The sequence below is a fragment of the Balaenoptera musculus genome, chromosome 2 (genome assembly GCF_009873245.2).
Source record: "Balaenoptera musculus isolate JJ_BM4_2016_0621 chromosome 2, mBalMus1.pri.v3, whole genome shotgun sequence".
Taxonomy (NCBI): domain Eukaryota; kingdom Metazoa; phylum Chordata; class Mammalia; order Artiodactyla; family Balaenopteridae; genus Balaenoptera; species Balaenoptera musculus.
The window spans coordinates 70,980,250-71,001,970 of NC_045786.1; the positions used below are offsets into that span (position 1 = coordinate 70,980,250).

The window sequence follows — 21,721 nt, forward strand, 5'->3', positions numbered from 1 at the left end:
AGAGGAAATCCAGATGGCCAATGAATGTATGAAAATAGGTCTAACTTCACTAACAATAGGTAAATGCAAGTAAAAACAACCAGATACCATCTCCCATCCATTGCATAGTCAAATATTGAAAGTCAGTGTTGTCATATAAACAACAGAATTAGGTTCAACCATATAAAATTGTTTATATTCATGCATTTTTGACGTAGAAAAACTGCAATTTCATATGGTCAAAGGATGTTCCTTATAGCACCGCATATAATAGTAAAAAAAAAAATCCATCAATAAGAAAATGGATAGTATAATGTGATATAGTCATACAGTGTAATATTTCATAGCAGTTAAAATAAACTGAATTTATATTTCCCAACTTGACCAGATCACAAAACAATGTTAAATTTAAAAGGAGAGTGTAGAAAACATCTATACTATGGTGCTATTTGTGTAAATGTAAATAATACAATTTAATACTATATCAGATATGAATATATATACTTGGCTGTGAAAGTATTAAATAAGGGACTGGAAGGATATACCCCAACTCCTGACAGCAGATTCCTGCAGGGCAAAAGGAGTGGGACTCTGGGTGGTGGTTCTAGGGCTCTTCAGCTTTATCTATTATGTTTTATCTATTAGTATTTTTTAAAATATTTATTTGGTTGCACCGGGTCTTAGTTGCAGCACGTGGGCTCCTTAGCTGTGGCATGCGAACTCTTAGTTGTGGCATGCATGTGGGATCTAGCTCCTGGACCAGGACGCGGAGTCTTAACCACTGCGCCACCAGGGAAGTCCCTAGTATTTTTTAAATGAAGAAAATTTGACTAAATGTTAACATTTTAAATTCTGGGTATTGGGATTATATGGGTATTTGCCATGTGAACCTTTTGTGCTTTCTAGTATTTTTTTTTTCCACAAAATAAAAGATCAATTAGCTATTCTGGTATCCTCTAAGAAACAGAACTCAGACTATTTGAACCTGAATCAATAGCAAATATCTTAACAATATAATTCTTTAAGCCTATAGTTGTGAAAATGTAGCTGTAAAATCCTAAAAGGTTACAAGGTTATTATTCTATAAAAGTAATCTTTTTTCTTTATAAAATGCAACAATGAACTCTAACCCATCTACCTTTTTTCTATTAAAAACTACAAAGGCATATTTCCAGAATCTCAGCTTTTACATCTGGGGTAGAATTTTAAAATTTTGTATTCTGTGATAGGAAGGTAAAGCAAATCATTTGTTGCCAATAACCACCTTGACAAGTTGTAAATTTCAGAAAAAAAAAAAAAGAACAAAAACACAAGAAAGTTGTGTCAAGTTCTCTTGCGTTCTTTTCCCTAATATTAAGGATCAGCCGCACCGGAATTACCACCTTGGAAGATGTGGAAATGTATCAATGCTGTTTCTAACAATATTAAGTAAGAAAATAAGTTATCATAGCAAATAGGAATTCCATCTGGGGTCTGTGAACCCCTGGATGTTTGTACATTGGTTCATTTTCTGAGAAGATTCCCAGCTCTTCTCCGAGCTTCAACAAGAATTCTAAAAAGTGAAAAACCAGTCTAAAGCAAGTACCCTGCTCGTAATGCACATTCACTAACTTCACAGGGCTCTTCACACTTTGTGGCTCTTCCCGCACAAACAGTTCAGTCACGCTGCACTTCTCCCGGACACCCAGACAATGCTCTTTCCTCCTCTCCCAATGTAAATGTCACCTCCTTGGCAGCTCCAAGCAGTTCACTCTGTGGTCTGTGCTAAGGTTCAAAGCTCACATTGATATCACATGATCAAACTAAAAACATGTATCTGCCAATATCAGAAATATTTTTTAAAATTGCCATTAATTTGATTTGCTTTTAGTCACAGTATTTAATGTTTAAAATTTAGAAGAACACTAAAGGAAGGCATTTTATATTTATCAAAGACAGCATGGATTGAAAAATTTGACAAATATGAATAGAAGACCTAGAGGTCAGGAGAAGCCTGAAAGAAATAAGGAGATGAAATGCATCTGTTGTAGGGAGCTGCTTTCTCTGTACTTTGACCCCTCAGAAATATCCATCTACTTACCTTCACAGATCAAAGTGGAGTGAAGAAACAGGCTGAGAGCTCAGAACTGTAGAAGAGCCCTCTTTTATTACACTGTATTAAAACTTTGATTTCTTTTTGAATGTTCCTGAATTCAGTCTCCAATATTCGTCATCTATGGCTGTTACACAATATTTCCCAGTACATCAACACTACAATAAGCCTCCATGGAGCCAGTCTCCGAGATAGTTCCCAATGAACCCTATCTTCTGGTTATTTAGCCTTTGTGTAGCCTTCTCCCACACTGAATCAGGGTGGGTCTGTGTGACCCGTAGAATTTGGCATAGGTGAGAGTGTATGACCTCCAAGGGTAGATTATGAAAGAGACTGTGGCTTTTGCCTTGTTTCTCTCTTTAATCACTCAATCTGAGGGAAGCCATAGGACAGTCAAGCAGACCTATGGAGAAGTCCATGAAGTGAGACCTGTTCCCCAAAGCCAGCAAGTAACAGAAGCCTCTTGCCTATAGCCACATGGGTGAACTATCTTGGAATGAGATCCTCTAGCCTCGGTCAAACCTTCAGGTGACTGAAACTCCTGCTGACATCTTGCCTGCAGCCACAGGAGAGACCCTGAGCTAGAACTACTCAGCTAAACTGCTCCCAGAACTTAAGAAACAGAGAATTTGTGAGATGGGGTAGTTTGTTATGCAGCAATAGATAATTAATGCACATTACGCTAAATAAAAGAAGCCAGACATAGAAGGCCACATATTATATGATTCCACTTACATGAAACATCCATAATAGGCAAATCCAAAGAGACAGAGAGTAGACTGGTGGTTGCCAGGGCCCGGGAGTAGAGAGGAATGCAGAGCAAATGTTAATGGGTATAAGATTTCTTTTTTGGGTGAAGATGTTCTGGAATTGAATGGGTACACAATCTTGTGATTATACTAAAACCACTAAATTGTACACTTTAAAGGTTGAATTTTAAGGTATGTGAATTGTGAATTCTATCTGAAATACCTATTTTTTTACATTACAGACTTTGATACCTGGAAGAGGAGTGCAGCTGTAACAAACACCTGAAACGTGGGGGTGAATTTGGAAGAGAACAGTGAACAGAAGTTGAAAGGACTTTGAAAAGAGCGTCAGTGAAAGCCTGAGGAACCCTGAAGAAACTGTTTAGAAGTATGGTGGCCTTTGAGGAGGCTGCAGGCGTGGACTTAAAGGAAAGTAAGGAAAAATGTTACTGGAAATTGGAGGAAAGAGGATTATTGTTCTCCAGTGGCAGAAAGTTTAGCAACACTGTTGCCTGCAAGACCACAGAAAGTAGAAAATATGCCTCATGAACTGGGTGAATTTAGCTGAGATTTCCAGACACAGTGTTGACTCTTGGCTTCTTCTTGTTGCTTATACTAAAAAGCAGAAGAGAGATAAGCTAAAGGAAGGACTACTAAACAAAAATGAATCAATAATTGATGGTTTGGAAAGTTCCCAGACTCCCCAGATGACAAAAGATGCTAAAATTAAGAAACAATTTCAAAGCAAAGATAAAATTTACGGCACTTCCAGGAAAAAAACAGTCTAAAGACGAAGTTGAGGGTATGACTATAAAACCCTTTATGACTGTGGAAAGAACCAAGATGGTGCCTCGAAAGCTATTTAAACAATAGGCCTTAATAGAAACTTAACAGTGTTTTCTCCAATTGTCTCAGCAGAATTCCAAGTTAGAGAGGGATATATTTTGAAGAGATTTTTGGGTATGGCTTTTGTTTATTAGCATGAACCTCAATGAGATTAGCAAGAACCTCAATGGGACTCACAAAGTTTTTAAAAATTATATTAGCAGGAGGACTGTTAACTTAGACTGAAAGGAGAGTACAAAAGAGCCCTCTGGACCCTCAAACTTGTATAAGCAGAAAGCAGGCTGAGAAAGCCACTCAGATGCAAACACATATTGCCTTTCATGAAAAAAACAGTAACTCAGAGGGCAGAACTAAGAGCTCTGAGAACACAGCCAGGAGCCAAGAATTATTCTCAAGCCTTGAGTACTAATCAAGCAGCTGCCAACCTGTGTCTGGTTGGATGTGGGGAACAAAGAACATCTTCAGTTCACAGGTCTTAGGATCTGTGAGTGAATGAGCCATTTGGGAAGGATTTCCTCCAGGACCAGAGAAGCCTTTAGAAGACTACAACATCTTATCTGCAACCTCATTACAGGCCCTGGTGCCAGACCCACCCAGCCAATCTACTCCTGAATTCCTGAGCCTCAGAAACCATAGGATAATAAATGTGTGTTCTTTTAAGCTGCAATAGATAACTAATATACCATTTCTCATAATCTTGTTTCTGCTCTCATATTAAAAGAACAATATTATGAGGTTCCTGTGGAATGAGATTTTCTCTATGTTACACATTTAAAAAGTACATTTTTATCAGAATATTTTATTTCAAGAATTAACACTTTTTTCAAAAAGTAAAAATATAGTTACTTCCCTGAGTATAAAGAATTCATCTTACAATAAAAGACAATTACAAAATTAAGCAATTAGAGGTACACAATTCTCTGCATTCAATTATACTCTATTACAAATTTATTCTTTAAAATCTCATGTATTTGGGGACTTTAATGTTTCAAAAAAACAAACAAATAAAAACAAAACCATAACGGCTCGTTTTGCACCTGTGATGTTAAGGCATGTCTGATCTGTCTTTATCAAATTCCAGAGCAATCTTTAAAGCAGTGTTGTTGAGGCCAACAGATTGCATGTTACATATGATAGAAACAACTATTCCTCTTGGGGGAAACTTGTTATTTATAGTTGCTGCATCCAGTTCTTCAGGAAGGACCAGTAGGACACTACTGGCACCCACTGCACCTCCAGTATGTGAGGCATAATGCCGTTGCTTCCTACAAGAACCATATGTTTGCTTCTTTTCCACAACACCCCATGCCATTGCATATTTACCCTCTCTATCCCAAGACATCTCTGTGTTAGGCACTGGTGTCCAAATCATAAGCATTGTTTCTGGTTTGAGATATCCAGGTAAAAGATTTTCATTTGAGTTCTTAAACAGCCCGACTTGGTAACCATACAGCATTGCATTCCCAAATTTCAGAAGGTCACCTACTGTAGACAGAAATCCACCACCAGCCCATTTATAGGAGTTATCCACGTAAGGTGTGTTGACAAGACGTCTCTTTTTATTGTAAACATAAAATCTAAAATGAAATAAGAATAGTCATTAAAAATTTGATAGTCTTTTATTGACTTTATACATGAAGATGAATAGGAAAACGTATACATGAGACAGATTGTATTTCACTGTAGTGAACATACTTTCTCAGAAACTAACCACTAATTTTCAGTATGATTCAAATCAAATGAAACACAGATAACTAATTAAAGTGTAGAAAGTGGGTTGTTTTTTCTATTGGCAAGGCTTGCCCATGCTAAGTGTATCAAACTTCTAATACCTGTAAAAACTGTACTGATTAGTACTACACATGATATATATTTTCCCCGTGCACATGCAGAAACACCTAATGTTTGGTAGACATTTTCAGTCCCTGGGCTCAATGAATCATGTGCCACATGTAAATTTTATAACTGAAAATGTACATATGGGGATGTTCAGAAATAAGGTTAATATTTGTAAGGAGACTATATCTCCTGGTTAAAAATACATAGATATACTGTGCATAATGATGTGATATGGTACTTTCTTGGTGTAGTAGAAGAAGCAGGAGTTAGCAAATCTCAGTTTGAATCCCAACTCTCACCCTTACTGGCTACGCTTATTTGATTTGATTAACAAACACTTATACCAGCGGTCCCCAACCTTTTTGGCACCAGGGACCGGTTTCACGGAAGACAATTTTTCCACAGACCAGGGCGGAGGGGGGATGGTTTCGGGATGATTCAAGCACATTACATTTATTGTGCAATTTATTTCTATTATGATTCCATTGTAATATATAATGAAATAATTATATGACTCACCATAATGCAGAATCAGTGGGAGCCCTGAGCATGTTTTCACTTGCCACTCACTGATAGGGTTTTGACATGAGTCTGCAAGCAGTTGGTTTATTATGGTCTCTGTGCAGTCAAACCCTCTGCTAAAGATAATCTGTATTTGCAGCTGCTCCCCAGCACTAGCATCACTGCCTCAGCTCCACCTCAGATCATCAGGCATTGGATTCTCATAAGGAGCACACAACCTAGGTCCCTCGCATGTGCAGTTCACAGTAGGGTTTGCGCTGCTATGAGAATCTAATGCCGCTGCTGATCTGACAGGAGGCGGAGCTCAGGCGGTAATGCGAGCGATGGGGAGTGGCTGTAAATACAGATGAAGCTTCACTCGCTTGTCCACCGCTCACCTCCTGCTGTGCGGCCCAGTTTCTAATAGGCCACAGACCGTTACCGGTCTGTGGCCCGGGGGTTGGGGACCCCTGACTTATACAGTTCTTACTATGTTCCAGGCATTGTTCTAAGAACTATATAAGTATGAACTAATTTATTCTTGTAACAATGTTAGGAGGTAGGTAATATTATAATTCCTATTTTACAGATGAGGAAACTGAGGCACAGAGAATATAAATAACTTGTCCAAAGCCACAGAGTTTTTAAGAGGCAGAGCTGGATTAAAATCCAGGCAGTCTGTTGCCTCTCTGCTTCCATCCTAATTTGTAAAATGGGGACAAAAACAGCTACTTTGCAGAGTTAGAAATAAATGTATAAAGCACTTTGCATATTTCTGATAGGTACTTAATAAATGGTAGCTGTTATTCATTCAAGCATTCAACAGTTATTGATGGAACACTCACTATGTGCCAGGCACTGTTTGGATGTTGGGATAAAGTGTAAACAAAAGAGAATAACCTCATGGGGTTTCCATTCTAATATGAGGAGACGGTACCATAAACATTAGGTACATGAAATGAAATCACAACATAAACAAAAAAAGGACACTTGGCTCATGAGCCTCCTTCCTTTCAAGTTTCATAATAAAATGGTGTTTTAGGGCTTCCCTGGTGGCACAGTGGTTAAGAATCCACCTGCCAACGCAGGGAACATGGGTTCGAGCCCTGGTCTGGGAAGATCCCACATGCCGTGGAGCAAATAAGCCTGTGAGCCACAACTACTGAGCCTGTGCTCTAGGGCCCAGGAGCCACAACTACTGAGTCTGCGTGCCACAACTACTGAAGCCCGCGTGCCTAGAGCCTGTGCTCCACAACGAGAAGCCACTGCAATGAGAAGCCCGTGCACCGCAACGAAGAGTAGCCCTCACTCGCCACAACTAGAGAAAGCTGCGCGTAGCAATGAAGACTCAATGCAACCAAAAATAAATAATAAAATAAATAAATTTTTTAAAAAAATGGTGTTCTTAGGTTTTCAGTTTGCTGACAGTCTCACCTGTAATGACCTTCATCTTCATCCTAACTTGGCTATTCATAAGCACTGTCAGACCTGAATCTCATCATCACTTTAAACTGTTTTATCACTAAGGTCTCAAACTCAGACATTTCTTCCTAGGACTATGACTTCCAACCCTTCCCGCTCTCCAGATGAACCTGCTTTCTGCCCTCAATGGGACCTTCATCCATTCCCCTTGAGTCGTCCCAATTTTCCCAGGTCTTTTAGTTCCCAGTGGTTTCCCCTGATTTTCTCTTCTAGGCTGAACTATATCAGCCGTTTCAACTATTTCAGCTGTGGTCTCATTAGCACGTTTTTGAACTAACACTACACCAATCCATCAATCCTAAATAAATCTAGGTACCCCTTATCTATCAAGAAAGGCTCCAGAAATTCATATAACAAAGCTGACTGGTATAAATTCATACTCTTGCTAAGGGTCTTCACTGCTGTTCTCAAATCCTTTTATTCTTTTCCTGGGTACTCCTTGGTATACTCTTCATAATAGGTATTCCCAACCTCTTCCACCCTCAGTCCTCTACCCTATCTCAGGTCCAGTCATTTTACTGAGAAGATTGAGGCCATCCAAAGTGAGCCAGAAACTCCCATCTTTATTTTAAAATGCATTTACATCATCATCCAATCTTTAAAAATTTTCCTATTGTTTTTAAGAGGCATTTTTTTAGTTGTCAAAATTATCAGAGGGCTCTTACTGACATTTAGTGGATAGGGGCCCAAGGGTCCTAATGTCCCGTGGTGTATGGGAAAGTCCCACACAGTGGTGCACTCTCCTATATCCTGTGAGATCAACTATCCTACAAGATACCCATGTAAGTAAAGAATCTGTTTATAACTAGCTGAGCCTAGAACCCTCTCCATTTTATATGTAAATACGAAGTACTTTGTACTCTACAATGTATTTTTCTTGAATGTAACCACTGTGAAAACTGAAGATCAAACTCTATTTTGCTCAAAACTTTAGCCAGAGTTAGCCACCAAGGACATGAGTTGAAGCACCAATGCAATAAACCTGTATTGGTCTGCATTTTGTTGACACATTTAAAGTAATTTTATGTATTAAGTTGCAGTTGACTTTATTATGTCTTCTCATGTTGTTTTGAGTAAACATTATCATATTGAGATATCTATTATTTATTATAAATTATAAATATTCCTTTTATTTCTTCTTTATATTTTAGAGTATTGAGTGTAGGTTATATGATCTCTTTCATTTCGGATATTACAGGAGGTGTTATAACATATTTGTTAAATTAAGGGGCAGTGGGTTTAAAGGCATTGATACTCATTGTCCAGTATAATTTAGCCCTTGCTTACCTATTTGACCTCATCACATACAACATCTTGCCTTACTTCTTTCATGCCAGACTTCTTTCTGTATTTGCAATAAGGCAAACTAGCTTTCCTTATTATTCGTGTTTCAACTCAACAAACATGGCCTAAAACCAATATATTTTAAATAGATCTCCCCACTAACATCCTCTCCCTCTATATCCCATCACCCTGTTCTATTTTCTTCTCATATCTGAGATTCTTAGTTTACGTACTTGTCTGTCTCTTCCCATAGAATGTAAGTTTCATAAAGGCACGAATCTTATCTACCTGGTTCATTGATGCTTCCCTTACCTAGAACAGTACTGGCCATCCACTAAGTACTTGTTAAATATGTTGAACACGTGAAAGCATCATTTGTTGGCTAGTATTTAATGGAGACCCCTTGCAAGGCACTGGAGAGAAAAGAAAAACCATACACCCGTGGCTGCTCTCAAAGGGCTAACTGTCCAATAATCTTGTGGGACAGTTCTTAAATTTCAGAGCACCATATGAATCACCTGGAGATTTTGTTACAATGCAGATTCTGCTTCAGTACATCTGGGGAGGGCCCCAAATTCTGCAGTTCTAACAGGCTCCCACGTGATTCCAATACCGCTTTGAGTAACAGGTTGTGGGATGACTAGCAAGATGGACGTGAGGAATCCTGAGCACTAGTGAGAGCTAGCCTTGTTGAAATGGTTCCTCATTTTGCTGGGGAGCAAAATAGTTCAGTCTGACTGAAGCAGAGAGCTTTAAAAGGTGATGCCGGAGGAGTAGATATGGGACAGGGCACAGCTCACAAGGGACTTTCTGTGCCATGCTAGGAATTTTGACTCCTTCACCTTAGTTCACAAAATGCTCTAGTTTTCTATATCCTAAGGAAAAAAAAAACTTTTCTTTTTTTTTTTTTACCCTTGTTACAGCTTCCAGCTACCAGTCCTTCCACTCTCATTCATTGCCAAACTACATGAGACAGTCCGCACCTGCTGTTTCCATGCATTCACCCTCTCCATTCATTCAATTCCGTAAAATCTGGTTTCTGTTCCCCCATCTCCACTAAACAGCTCTCTTGCGGGTTATCAAGATCTTCTAATTCCCTTTTTATGGTCCTCATCCTAACTGCCCCTGTAGCACTGTGACCCAGCACTTCGCTGACACTCCCTGCAGGCCACTTTGCTCTGCGCTCTCTCTTCTCACTCTCAATCCTATGATTCCCCATATCCCTCCAATCACCAGTGGTTCCAGTGTCCCAGCTCTTCTCTTATACAGAGATAACTACAAAACTGCAGCTGTACCACAAACTCTGTCCCCAATGTACCATCGGATTTTCTACTAGCATTAATAATTCTCAGATTTGTTTTCTTCTCAATGTTGTTTATCAGAATCAGCAGTGGGCCTCCTCCCTCCCTTCAAAATTCGTAACTCTGAAGGGATAGTGGGCATATATAATTTGAAAAGGGACTCCTCTTTCTTCTGTCAAGATTCTTATATGTCCCCCAAAAGTCCAAGTCATAATATTGGGTGAAGCAGGAGTGACCACAGGTATGTGCTCTGAAGGTTAAAAAAAAGAAAAAAGTCTACAGAGGATCTTAATATGCTCTCCTGAGAACCAATGATTTGATATGTGGTCTCCTCAGTTCTCAAAATGAACATGTCCAAAACTACTCTCTGCTGAACCTTCGTATATGTCTCCTCTCCATTAATACCTTTCTTGCCTCTCTTGCCCTCAAATCTCTCATATCCAATAATGATAAATCCACATTCAACCTCAGCTTTCTGTCCGACCTTTCTCCCTCCTTCCATTCCTATGGCTACTCCTGTATTTTAGGTCCCCATTACTTTCTGCCTCAACTGATTACACTTGTATTCCCAGCCAATCAAATCTCAAAGAAGCCACATAACAGAATAACAAAAATACGTTTTCTCACTGAGAAATATATTTATTACAGTGAACTCCAAGTTTGTAAAGTAGGAGAGAACTACCAATCTATTTTGGTTAATAATCAGCTTTGTGCAACTTTTAATAAAGCATTTCAAAGCACCTACATCAAGGCTGGAAATTAGGATGACTCAGTCACTCCTTTTTTCAAGTATAAATATATGGAGAATTTTAGACTTTAATATAGAATTCTAAACTTTAAAAAGGTAAATTCAAGACTTTAATTCCTTTTCACAGAGGACAAATTAATGACTTCTCATGAAAATAATTTTGTTCAGCTGAAAGATAACTTTACTATTTCAAATTCTTAAGGAATTTCTGCACTAAAAAGAATGGAATTATAGACACAAGTTCTTAAGTTACTGGGACATCTTTGTAACTGAATAATTGATGGAATGATGCCAGATGACAAACAGCCTCTTCCTACTTATTTAAGAATCCCTAGTTTCTGCACAAGATTATATTATCAAAGAAATATACATCTACAAACTTATAAATTCAAAATAAATTTTTAAAAGCTTCTTAAATGCCTTTACAAACAATTATGCATCACTTTGTATTTTATTGCTATGAGAAGTTAAAAAAACCACAGAATTTAAAATGCATATTATAAACACCAATCCCACTCTAACATTTAGCATTAACATGGACTGAACCTACTACTAGAGTCCATCAGCTAAAGGCATAAAAAAGAGCTTCATAAGGAACAATGCTTAATTTTAGAAGATACTCTAGAAAATAAAGATAATAAATAATAATTAAGATAATAAGAGAAGGTAAAGACCATATCTGTACTGTCAAAATACAGCAAACCCTTCAGAAAACATTCATTTTATTTGATTTTGGTCCTATCCAATTATGAAAGAGATTTTTGTTGCAAGTATTGTGCCAAACACAGAGAAAATACGAACAGAGTCTAATAATAAGCTAATGCATTGACTAAGGATTCCCCCATCAACAAACTGAGTGTCTTTCAGTGGCAAGAACATTCACTCCATTCCCCTGTGGTCTTTGCTTAAAGGGTTATTTATTTTACTTGCCTATACAGAGTATACTTGAAATACAGAATCAATGTATTTATTTGCATATACAGAATCAATGTTCCTATTCTTCCATTTAAGAAACCCCAGTTTTATTCAGGACAACAGTGCACCCAGCTAAAAACTAATTTCTCTGCATTCCTTACAGCTGAATGTGGCCTGTTGCTAAAATTCTGGCCAAAGAAATGTAAGTAGTATTTTGGAGTGAGATTCTGGGGGAATACCTTAAACAGGTGACAGACACTGGGAGGCACTATTTTAAACACACACACATACACACAGAGAAATGATAAAGATGATAAATATTTACTCTTGGGATACAGTAACTCTAAAAAGCCTAAGTCAAGATAATGTAAACATATTTATGGTTATAACAAGGGGTCAGTAGACTAGATAACAAAGCTGCAAACTTTTGCTGGGAATTTTATTTCTTGTACAATGGTACCATAAAACAAATGAATAGAAACACATGCATTTACTAAATTTTACTTTAAGGTTTTTTTTTTTAAACACACATCTATGAAAACATTTCTTTTACTCCCTGAACTTTTCCCCAAAGCTGGTGAAATAATTACTAAGCTCTTTTGAAATAATTACTACAAAAATAAAAAAAGAATCATAGAGTTGAGCTTTAGAGGCCCAAACAGATACTGTATCAAGTAAAATAAAAACAAAGCAAATGGACAGAACATTTTCCTTGGTAACATATTTCCTTCTTCTTTTAGTGTCCTATTTTATTTCTGCAGCCCATTTAATCTACCTAAAATGAATCACTTACCCCTTTAGCATTATCGGGCACAACTAAAACCTAAAGAAAAAACCCAGAGTTGACAGGAACCTTTAACAGTAGAAACAGAAACCCACTGCCTTTTTCAAAGAATGGGAGATAAAATGAAATTAACTCACCATCATATGCCATATTTTGATTTCTGTGCATCATAAATTAATCACTCATTAACAAAACAGCAAATGATAGCTGCCTTGCAGTCTGCAGATTCATGGAGCCTTAATTTTCAGCTGAGAAAAGAGGCTCAATGATTCTCCCTTATATCTAAGTGTAGGCATTTGTTATCAAATGCCTAGATTTGAATCAAAATAAGGTCATGCGTCTATGCCATTTTTATTAGAGAATCTTTTCTAGATTCAACTGACAACTTCAGGTATTTGTCATTTTTCTTATGCTTTCCAGTAGAATATAATGTTGGACCTAAAAATAATAAACACTGTCTGAAGTGGTTGAAAACTACAGGCCATTGCCATCATTACAAAGTCTACAAATAACAAATGCTGGAGAGGGTGTGGAGAATAGGGAACCCTCCTCACTGTTGCTTGGGAATGTAACTTGGTGCAGCCACTATGGAAAACAGTATGGAGGTTCCTCAAAAAACTAAAAATAGAGTTAGCATGTGACCCAGCAATCCCACTCCTGGGCATATACCTGGATAAAACTGTAATTCAAAAAGATACATGCACACCTATGTTCATAGCAGCACTATTCACAATAGCCAAGACACGGAAACAATCTAAATGTCCATCAACAAATGAATAAAGAAGATGTGGTACATATATACAATGAAATACTACTCAGCCATAAAAAAAGAATGAAATAATGCCATTTGCAGCAACATGGATGCAACTAGAGATTATCATACTAAGTGAAGTAAGTCAGAAAGAGAAAGACAAATACCATACGATATCACTTATATGTGGAATCTAAAATATGGCACAAATGAACCTATCTACAAAACAGAAACAGACTCACAGACATAGAGAACAGACTTGTGGTTGCCAAGAGTGGTGAGGAAGGGAGAGGGATAGACTGGGAGTTTGGGGTTACTTGATGCAAACTATTACATTTAGAATGGATAAACAACAAGGTCTTACTGTATAGCACAAGGGACTGTATCCATAATCTCCTGGGATAAAACATAATGGAAAAGAATATAAAAAAAGAGTGTATATATGTGTATAACTGAGTCTCTTTGCTATACAGCAGAAATTAGCACAACATTGTAAATCAACTACACTTCAATAAAAAAAAAAAGAGAGAATAAAAAAGAAAAAAACTACAGGGACTTTCCTGGCGGAGCAGTGGTTAAGACTCCGTGCTGCCAATGCAGGGGGCTCGGGTTTGATCCCTGGTCAGGGAACTAGATCCCACATGCACGCTGCAACTAAGAGTTCGCATGCCACAACTAAGGAGCCTGTGAGCCACAAGTAAGGAGCCCCCAAGCTGCAACTAAGGAGCCCGCCTGCCACAACTAAGATGCAGCTCAACCAAATAAATAAATAAATATTAAAAAAAAACCCAAAACAAAAAAACTACAGGCCATTTAAAAATTAAAATTCATTGCTTGCTGCTAACCTAATTTCTTTTAGGTTCAAAAAAACTTTCAGGCTGATTTGCAATGCATATTTGATCCTTTTGAATAAGCTGGTAATTTAAAAATGGTAATTTAACTAAATACAACAGAAAATTGAACAAAACTAGTATGGGGATAGGAAGATAAAGCTAAAAGATCTACCATTTCATCTAGTCAAGTACCATTAAGCCATTTGTAAAGCATGTTCTCTAATGGAAACATAAAAAGTAAAAGTAACAGCTGATTTAAACACAGTTAAATATGTTGTTACCTTTCTAACAAACCAAATAATAAGAGTAAAATGGAAAAGAAAACACCATAATCGTAAAACTCATGTTAGTCTTTAGTCCCCAAATTCTCTTCCTATGCCTTTTTTACAAATTACTTGTAAAAATTATGATAAAATTTTAGTTTGATATATTTCAATAAAATGATTTTCAAACTTTTACAGTGGAGAAACCTGGTATATACCACCTCAACAAAGTGATTAAAATTACCATCACCAGTAATGGAACAAATTGAACTCATGTGACTTCTGAGAGACTTGACGACTAAACGTAATGTGTGAGCTTATATTAGACCCTGCACCAGAAAAAAATTTTTTTCCTTTTGTTATAAAGGACATTATTGGGACAACTGGCAAAATTTGAATAAGGTTTGTAGATTTGATATGAACCTTGTGTTGATATTAATTTCCTGGATGTCCTTATTTTTAGAAAATACACATTTAAGTATTTATGGGTACCATTTAAGTATAAGGGGTACCATGTCTGCAACTGATTTCCAAATGGCTGAGAAAAAAATAACATAGAGACTGACAGATAAAGCAATGTGGTAAAATGATTAACATGTGGGGAATCTGGTTGAAGCATATATGAAAATTCTTTGTACTAGTTCGTGTAACTTTTCTGTAAGTATGAGATAATTTCAAAATTAAAAAAACAGTTAAAAAAATAAAAGGTAAATAAAGCATTAACGAAAACATAAAAAAAGGGATGATGGAAGAGCAAATTATAGATGCCCATGATGGGTGCAATTTTGGTTTAATTATTCATGTGCTTAAATTATTATTGCTATCTTTCACCTAAGGATCTTGGGGTACTTCAAATATATGTGTATTTGAAAAATAAAATATATTTTATTTTCCCTACATTATTGGTGGAAAAACAGACATGTAGAAAAGCTCCCAAAATGTGGCAAGTTGATTTTGGAATGGAGACAAGGAAAATGTGACTTTAAATTGATAACAGTGTAAAGATGCAATACAGCTAGACACACCAGAAGGTATTCATTTACCTTGCTCTATTGTAAATCACTGGCTCATTTTCTTCCTGCACAGTTGTCAGCATATCCAAGTCATGGAATATTTTCTGCATATAGTCCAAATATTTATATCCTGAAGCTCTTTCTACTATGGCTGCCAATAGGGTATAGCCAAAAGTTGAATACAAAAACTGACTACCTTGAGACATCATTTTAAGGGGGAAAAAAAAGAAAATGCTTCATTATTATTTAAAAACATGTAAAATATTTTCCCACTGAAAATTGGCATATCTTTAAAACTGGAATATTTTACTTTAGCATTTAGGTAAAGATCACGGATGATATATTAACAAATTTAGTCAACTTTGCAATGGCCCTGCTTATTCCATGTCTCTAACACAAGAATAAAATGATGATCCATACACTTATCAGTTTTTTTGTTTGTTTTTTGGTTTTTTTTGGCTGCACTGCGCGGCCTGTGGGATCTTAGTTCCCCAACCAGGGACGAACCCTGTGCCCCCTGCCATGGAAGCACAGAGCCCTAACCACTGGACCACCAGGGAATTCCCACAATCAAGTTTTAAAATGAAAATGGAATACAAGTACATAAACCTGCAATAAATTTAAAGATAAAGTGGTTTCAGTAGGTATCATATCAAAAAATATACAGAAAAAGTTATTTTTATAGATCAGCTTTTTGGGAAATAAAATTTAGTTGATGCATACTAATTTCTTTAAGAAATGAAAGCACAAAAGTAGTTGAACAATTTAAATACTAAGTTAAATACTAATGAAATACTAAAATATTAGCAATACTTTATCATGCCAACTTCAGTTTAGATTTTATTTGGAGAATTATTCCAATATTTAATTTTTTCCATGAATATCTTGATACTGAGAATCCTCTAAATGTCTAGGTAGCCTCCAATGAAGCTAAATCAAACAACTAACTGCCTGGATGCTAGGCTTTGTTAAGAACTACAGACAAAAAAGCAAACATCTGACAACAAAACCCATGCCATAATCATCAACCACACTGAATGCACTCAGGATGGTATCACTTTGCATTTTCTGAAAATTAATACTTCAGTAATGATGACTTTGTAAAAAGAAGAAATTAACACTCACCAGGTTTAAAGAACAAAGGGTCATTTTTAAATAATCTTAGGGATTCAATTGAATTTTCAAATTTTTCTTTCAAATATAATTCGCCTTGTTCAAAATCATTCTTTCTCTTGCAAGGTTTTGAATTGCGGCCTTTGGCTTCATTATCTTGCTCTATCTTAGCTTTAGCAAAGTCATTCTTTTCATTACTTTTGCCTCCTTTTTCTTTTAACTCTTTTTCTTGGTCAGATTCCATAGTCCCTTTCATCATCTTCAAGGCTTTATAAGCTTTCTCTTCTTTCACCTTTTTCATGTCCTTTTCATAATGACGAATTCCACTTAAGTGGGAAATCAATAATCTTGTTGTGACAGAAACCTAATTGTAAAAACATGAAAATTTAATTACAATATGAAACTGCGTAATAAAAAGTTAGTAGCCCTGGAATAATGTTTCAGCAATATTTTCCATTTTAAAATGCTGCTAGAATAATGTGTCCTGTACACACCTTTAGCCTCAAATTTCAGAAAAATACCCACTCGGTTATTATCTGGATAAAACAAAACTTTAATCCATTAACAATAATTAAAAACAAACTAAAGAATCCTATGAAAGCTTTTAAACCACTTAAATGTCATTAGAAAAATGAACTGCGAGATTTATTACCTTTTCACCTTCATATTCTTTTTCTGGGAATTCAGGAACATAATGTTGTACTGGAATATCAAGATCCAGTTTCCCTGCTTCCCACAGTTTGGCAATAGCAACCATGGTGAGGCTTTTGCTGATACTGGCAATTCTCATAACTGTCTCTGGCTTGCATGGTACACGATTCTCAACATCAGCATAACCTAAACCTTTGGGAAAAAAAGCAAAAAGTCACTATTAATAGGCTTCATGGTCAAAGGAGTCTTCAAAAACTGTAATAATACTACCTTAAAACATTCTATGTGTTTATCTAAAGGAAAAGATATTCCACTTGTATAAATTAATTAAAACTCAATATATAAGGGATGAGTCTTAGCAATACTGACAACAGTAAGCCTAACAATTTAACCTTATAACTAAACTGAAATTGTACCCTGTACACAACAGTAATTTTCTGATTCAGTTACTAATGTTTCTTAGCTTATCTAAACAATTTGGTTATTCCACATTTTAAATAAGTTACTCTACATTCTTTAAAGAAAATATTGTTCTTCAGATTACATTTATTCTTGATTTTTCAGTGAGTTTCTACTAAATTCCTTAAAATAACCAATAAAAACAAATGTGAAAAGATGCCCTGCAAACCCAATCTAGTTAATCATCAATTTAATTCAGCGCAAGTCAGAAGAAAAACAATGTACTACTAATTTAAAGCTCCTTCCAGAAAATATTTTAAGTTTGGTTTCATCTTCTACAGGATAAAGATGTGGAAATCTGAGACATACAATGAACTGAGATCTGAAAAGAACGAAAAGGCATACAATAATTATTTTCACCTGTAAATGCAGATTATGCTGAAAAATATCTGCATAAAAACAAAGCCCTCACCTATAGAGCTGACTTTTATATAATTTTGGATTACAATATCTGTCATAAATGTTGATCGGGGTACACTTAAACTTGAAGGAAGAATCATTTTTCTTTAAATTCAAAACCTTACTGCTCCTATCAACTTCTAAAGGTACTACCTAAAAACCTGCTGTGATGAGTTGGACCAATTTGTGTGCAATGAAAAAGTAAATCAAATTATAAAATGCTTTGATAAAAGTATCATAAAATGATTAGAAGTCTCTCTTCCAAAACTGCTAGCTTTTCGTTTGAAAAAATAGCTGACACCTCTGCATAGGTAAAAACAAAAAAAAAACTAATAGATTGTAAGCTCATTAAGGACAAGGAACAATGTGTATCCCCTGTTCTTAGTACAGTGCATTTTACAGAATGGGGGACTCAGTAAATTGTTGACTGAACTAAAAAAGAAAAACATTAAATTCTGACGTTTTATCTAATCATAAGGGTTATCAACAAATGTGCAGTTAACAGACCGTTCTATACACCACTTTGAGAATACAACAAACCATCTTTAAGACTTCAGTTTACTCATCAGAGTCACACTTTAAACCCTGCTGTTTATAGAAAGTCCAATTCTTTAGTCTGTTAGTTTTCTCTACAGTATGTATGGTTTTATGAAAACTGAACAGCACTTCATGGGATTCACGCCAAACAGTAACACATCAAGATTTCATTCACCGACTGGCACAAAACAAGCCAATAAATAAAACTATTCTGAGCCCACCTTCTGACCAGACTTCTTTTCCATCTACAGAGACTCCAACCACAATGCCCGGTGCGCCCACCTCATCCTAAGAGCCAAGGGGAAAGAACAGTTCAAAGACAGGCCGAAATCCCTCGCACGTCCGCCAGCGCCTTCCTCTGGTGGGGCTTCCCTCGGCCCGAGCCCCGCCCACCTCGGCTCGGGCCCCGCCTACCTCGGCTCGGCCGGCCCGGAGTTAACCGTGAGGGGTGTGCCCACTGGGAGCACTCAGGGGAAGGGGCGGTCCCTGAGGCGGGCCGTGACCTCCGCCCCGACTTGGGCAACCCCTCGAGAGCATCTGACCGTGGCCGGGAGGTCGGGAAACGGGAAGTCTTTCTCGGAAGCCGACCGCGGGCATCCAGCCGCCCGGGGTGGCGTCCGCTCGCCCCGAGAGATGACCACCAAACGGCCTCATGCTGGGGTGACGCCGGGGGTGGGGCGCCGGGTTCCCGGCCGCCTACGCCCCCCGTAGCCGCACCTTGATCCTGTGCAGGAGATCGCGGCTGCGGTCGATGGCTCTGGCAAAGCGCCTGGAGTGCGGCGGCGTCGGGGTCTGCGGAGACCACTGGGCGAGGGGCTGCTCCTGAGGCGGCAGCGGCTCGGCCTGAGGCGGCGTCTCGGGGTCTGGGGCCGCGGTGGGCGGCGCGGGGGACGCACCCCTCAGCCCGCCGGCCAGCTTCACCCCGAGCGCCAGTCCCAGACCCAGCCCGAGGCCCCCGACCCAGACGGGGCCGAGCGGCGGCAGCCTGGCACGCTGGTGAGCTGCGCGCCGCCCGCAGCCCCAGGCGCAGCTCCCGTGGGTCGCGGCCCGGGTTGTCACGGCTGACAGGAGCCGGTACATGGCGTCTCTGGCGAGCCGGCAGCTTCAGAGCTCGCGCAGGCCGGGCGGGCGGCAGAGGTGCGGGGAAGGGAAGGGAGGAGGGGAGGGGGCGGTGACTGCGCTCAGGCCCTAGCAGTCGAGGCCCGATGGCTGGAGCGCCAATCGCATCGAGTCCTTCCTCTTTTACTTTTTTTCTTTGCCTCGTCTCTTTCTTGATATTTCTTCATCTTTCTCCCCCGCCCCCCACTTTTCCTTCTCTGCCTCCCCTTAGATCAAGTGTCACCTCCTCAGAGAAGCCTTCCTAGTCCCCGTCCCCATGGGAGCTCTCGCCACACCTAGACCCCCAGTGCGCACGCCTCCTTAATAACACTTAACACTTACGTTTCACTGAACTAATCTGATTTCTTACCAGACTGTGACCCTTTGCAGAGCCTTGACTTTTACTTTTGGATCTTCATCTCCTGCAACAGCGCTTGGCACACAGCAGCCGCTCAGCAGGCGTCTCCTTTTCCCCCAGGACCCGCTTTTCTCTCTCTTAACTGTCTCCATTCTTTGTCTCTTTTGGGCTCCTTCCATTTCTCTGAGGCCCTTTAAAACCTTACTTCTCAAAGTCTAGCTCCACACCACATCAAACATATTGTTATATCTACGCCTCATGTTTTTAAAAAACTTTGTTGTTGTTGTAAAAAAAGAAAGTTGTAAATAAAATCTGCAGACTTCCCTGGCGGCGCACTGGTTAAGCATCCGCCTGCCAACGCAGGGGACACGGGTTCGAGCCCTGGTCCGGGAAGATCCCACATGCCGCAGAGCAACTAAGCCCGTGCGCCACAACTACTGAGCCTGCGCTCTAGAGCCTGCAAGCCACAGCTGCTGAGCCCACGTGCTACAACTACTGAGCCTGAGCACCTAGAACCCGTGCTCCACAACAAAGAGAAGCCTCCGCGGTGAGAAGCCCGCGCACCGCAAGGAAGAGCGGCCCCCGCTCGCAGCAACTAGAGAAAGCCCTCGCGCAGCAACGAAGATGCAATGCAGCCAAAAAAAAAAAAGAAAAAAAGAATAAAAAAAAATAAAATTTGCACTTAAAACTTTTAATCCAAAAGTAAATCATATAATTCAGTTAGCTATGATTTCTGACAGCTGTAGATGATCAGAGGTTCTTACGAAATAAGAAACCTAACCTCAAATTATCAATGCTACAAAATGTAAAATGTGTATAATCCTAATTGAACCGTTAATTATGTTAATTTTGAAGATAAACATCCATTCCAATTTTTACAATTTTCTCTTTATACTTTGGGATATATAATTATTTTTTATATATTACATATAATATTATATATACTATCTACTTTAAATGTTTTATTATTTTTTAAGTTAAAAATATTTTAAATATTAAATAAAATTATTTAAATAAATAATAAATATATATTTCCCAAAGATTTTTGAAAGCCTGTAAGCCTTAGTACTGGGACAATATACCCAATGTATAAAATGAGTCTGTCTTTCCTTACAGGTGGAATTTGTAGAGAGAGAATTCTCATACTTGAATTGACAAGCTATTGTCAAGAGAAAAAGGCATAAACATCTTGAGCTACTGTTTAAGGAAAACGCAATAACAGTAACCACATCTAGTCAGAAGATACTGGGGCTAAATAATTATAAAGTGGTGGGCTGTTCATAAAGCCTACAACCCTGAAGAGATCAGTGTATCTTAGGACCCAGAGGGTTTGGCAGTGAAACTCACTGAGGTTCCTGGAGCACCACCTGCTGTTAGAGTGGACAGGTGCACCCTGTCAAGATGGTATTGGAGGTTCCCATCATAGGGGCCCCCACTATTCCAAGCACATGTCAGTGAGAGAAAAAAATATAAAGAGAAGAATGTAAAAGACATAGCCAGTGGTGGTTACAATGAATTCTCACTTTATCATTCTTTTAAAAACTATACATATATGTTTTATGCACTCTTCTGTACCTCTCCTTGGATCAGAAATGGAACAGAAGCAGAGAGCCATAGAGCAAAAGCCAAAGTCCTGATGGACTTCTTCCAGTTTAGAAGCAGGTAGAGACCACCCAAAGTATGGCTTCTGTGAAGGTAGTGAAGAATAGATGTTCTCCGTGAAAGC

The 21,721-nt window shown here is 38.3% G+C and overlaps 1 protein-coding gene across 2 annotated transcripts; it reads right to left on the reverse strand.

Moving 5' to 3' along the window:
- Positions 1–4,445: 4,445 nt before the first annotated feature.
- LACTB (lactamase beta) lies at positions 4,446–19,723 on the reverse strand. Of its 2 annotated transcripts, none has more exons than XM_036843263.1 (6): positions 19,257–19,713; positions 18,761–18,827; positions 17,146–17,336; positions 16,506–16,857; positions 15,411–15,576; positions 4,446–5,243 (listed from the first exon to the last, which is right to left on the reverse strand). In XM_036843263.1, exons 1-6 carry the CDS (start codon positions 19,617–19,619, stop codon positions 4,712–4,714), a joined length of 1,671 nt encoding a protein of 556 aa, XP_036699158.1. In that variant the 5' UTR covers positions 19,620–19,713; the 3' UTR covers positions 4,446–4,711. The 2 variants fall into 2 exon arrangements, 1 of the variants encoding a protein (XP_036699158.1); XR_005018737.1 differs by having other exon boundaries at positions 5,109–5,243; positions 15,411–15,572; positions 19,257–19,723.
- Between the last annotated feature and the right edge of the window lie 1,998 nt (positions 19,724–21,721).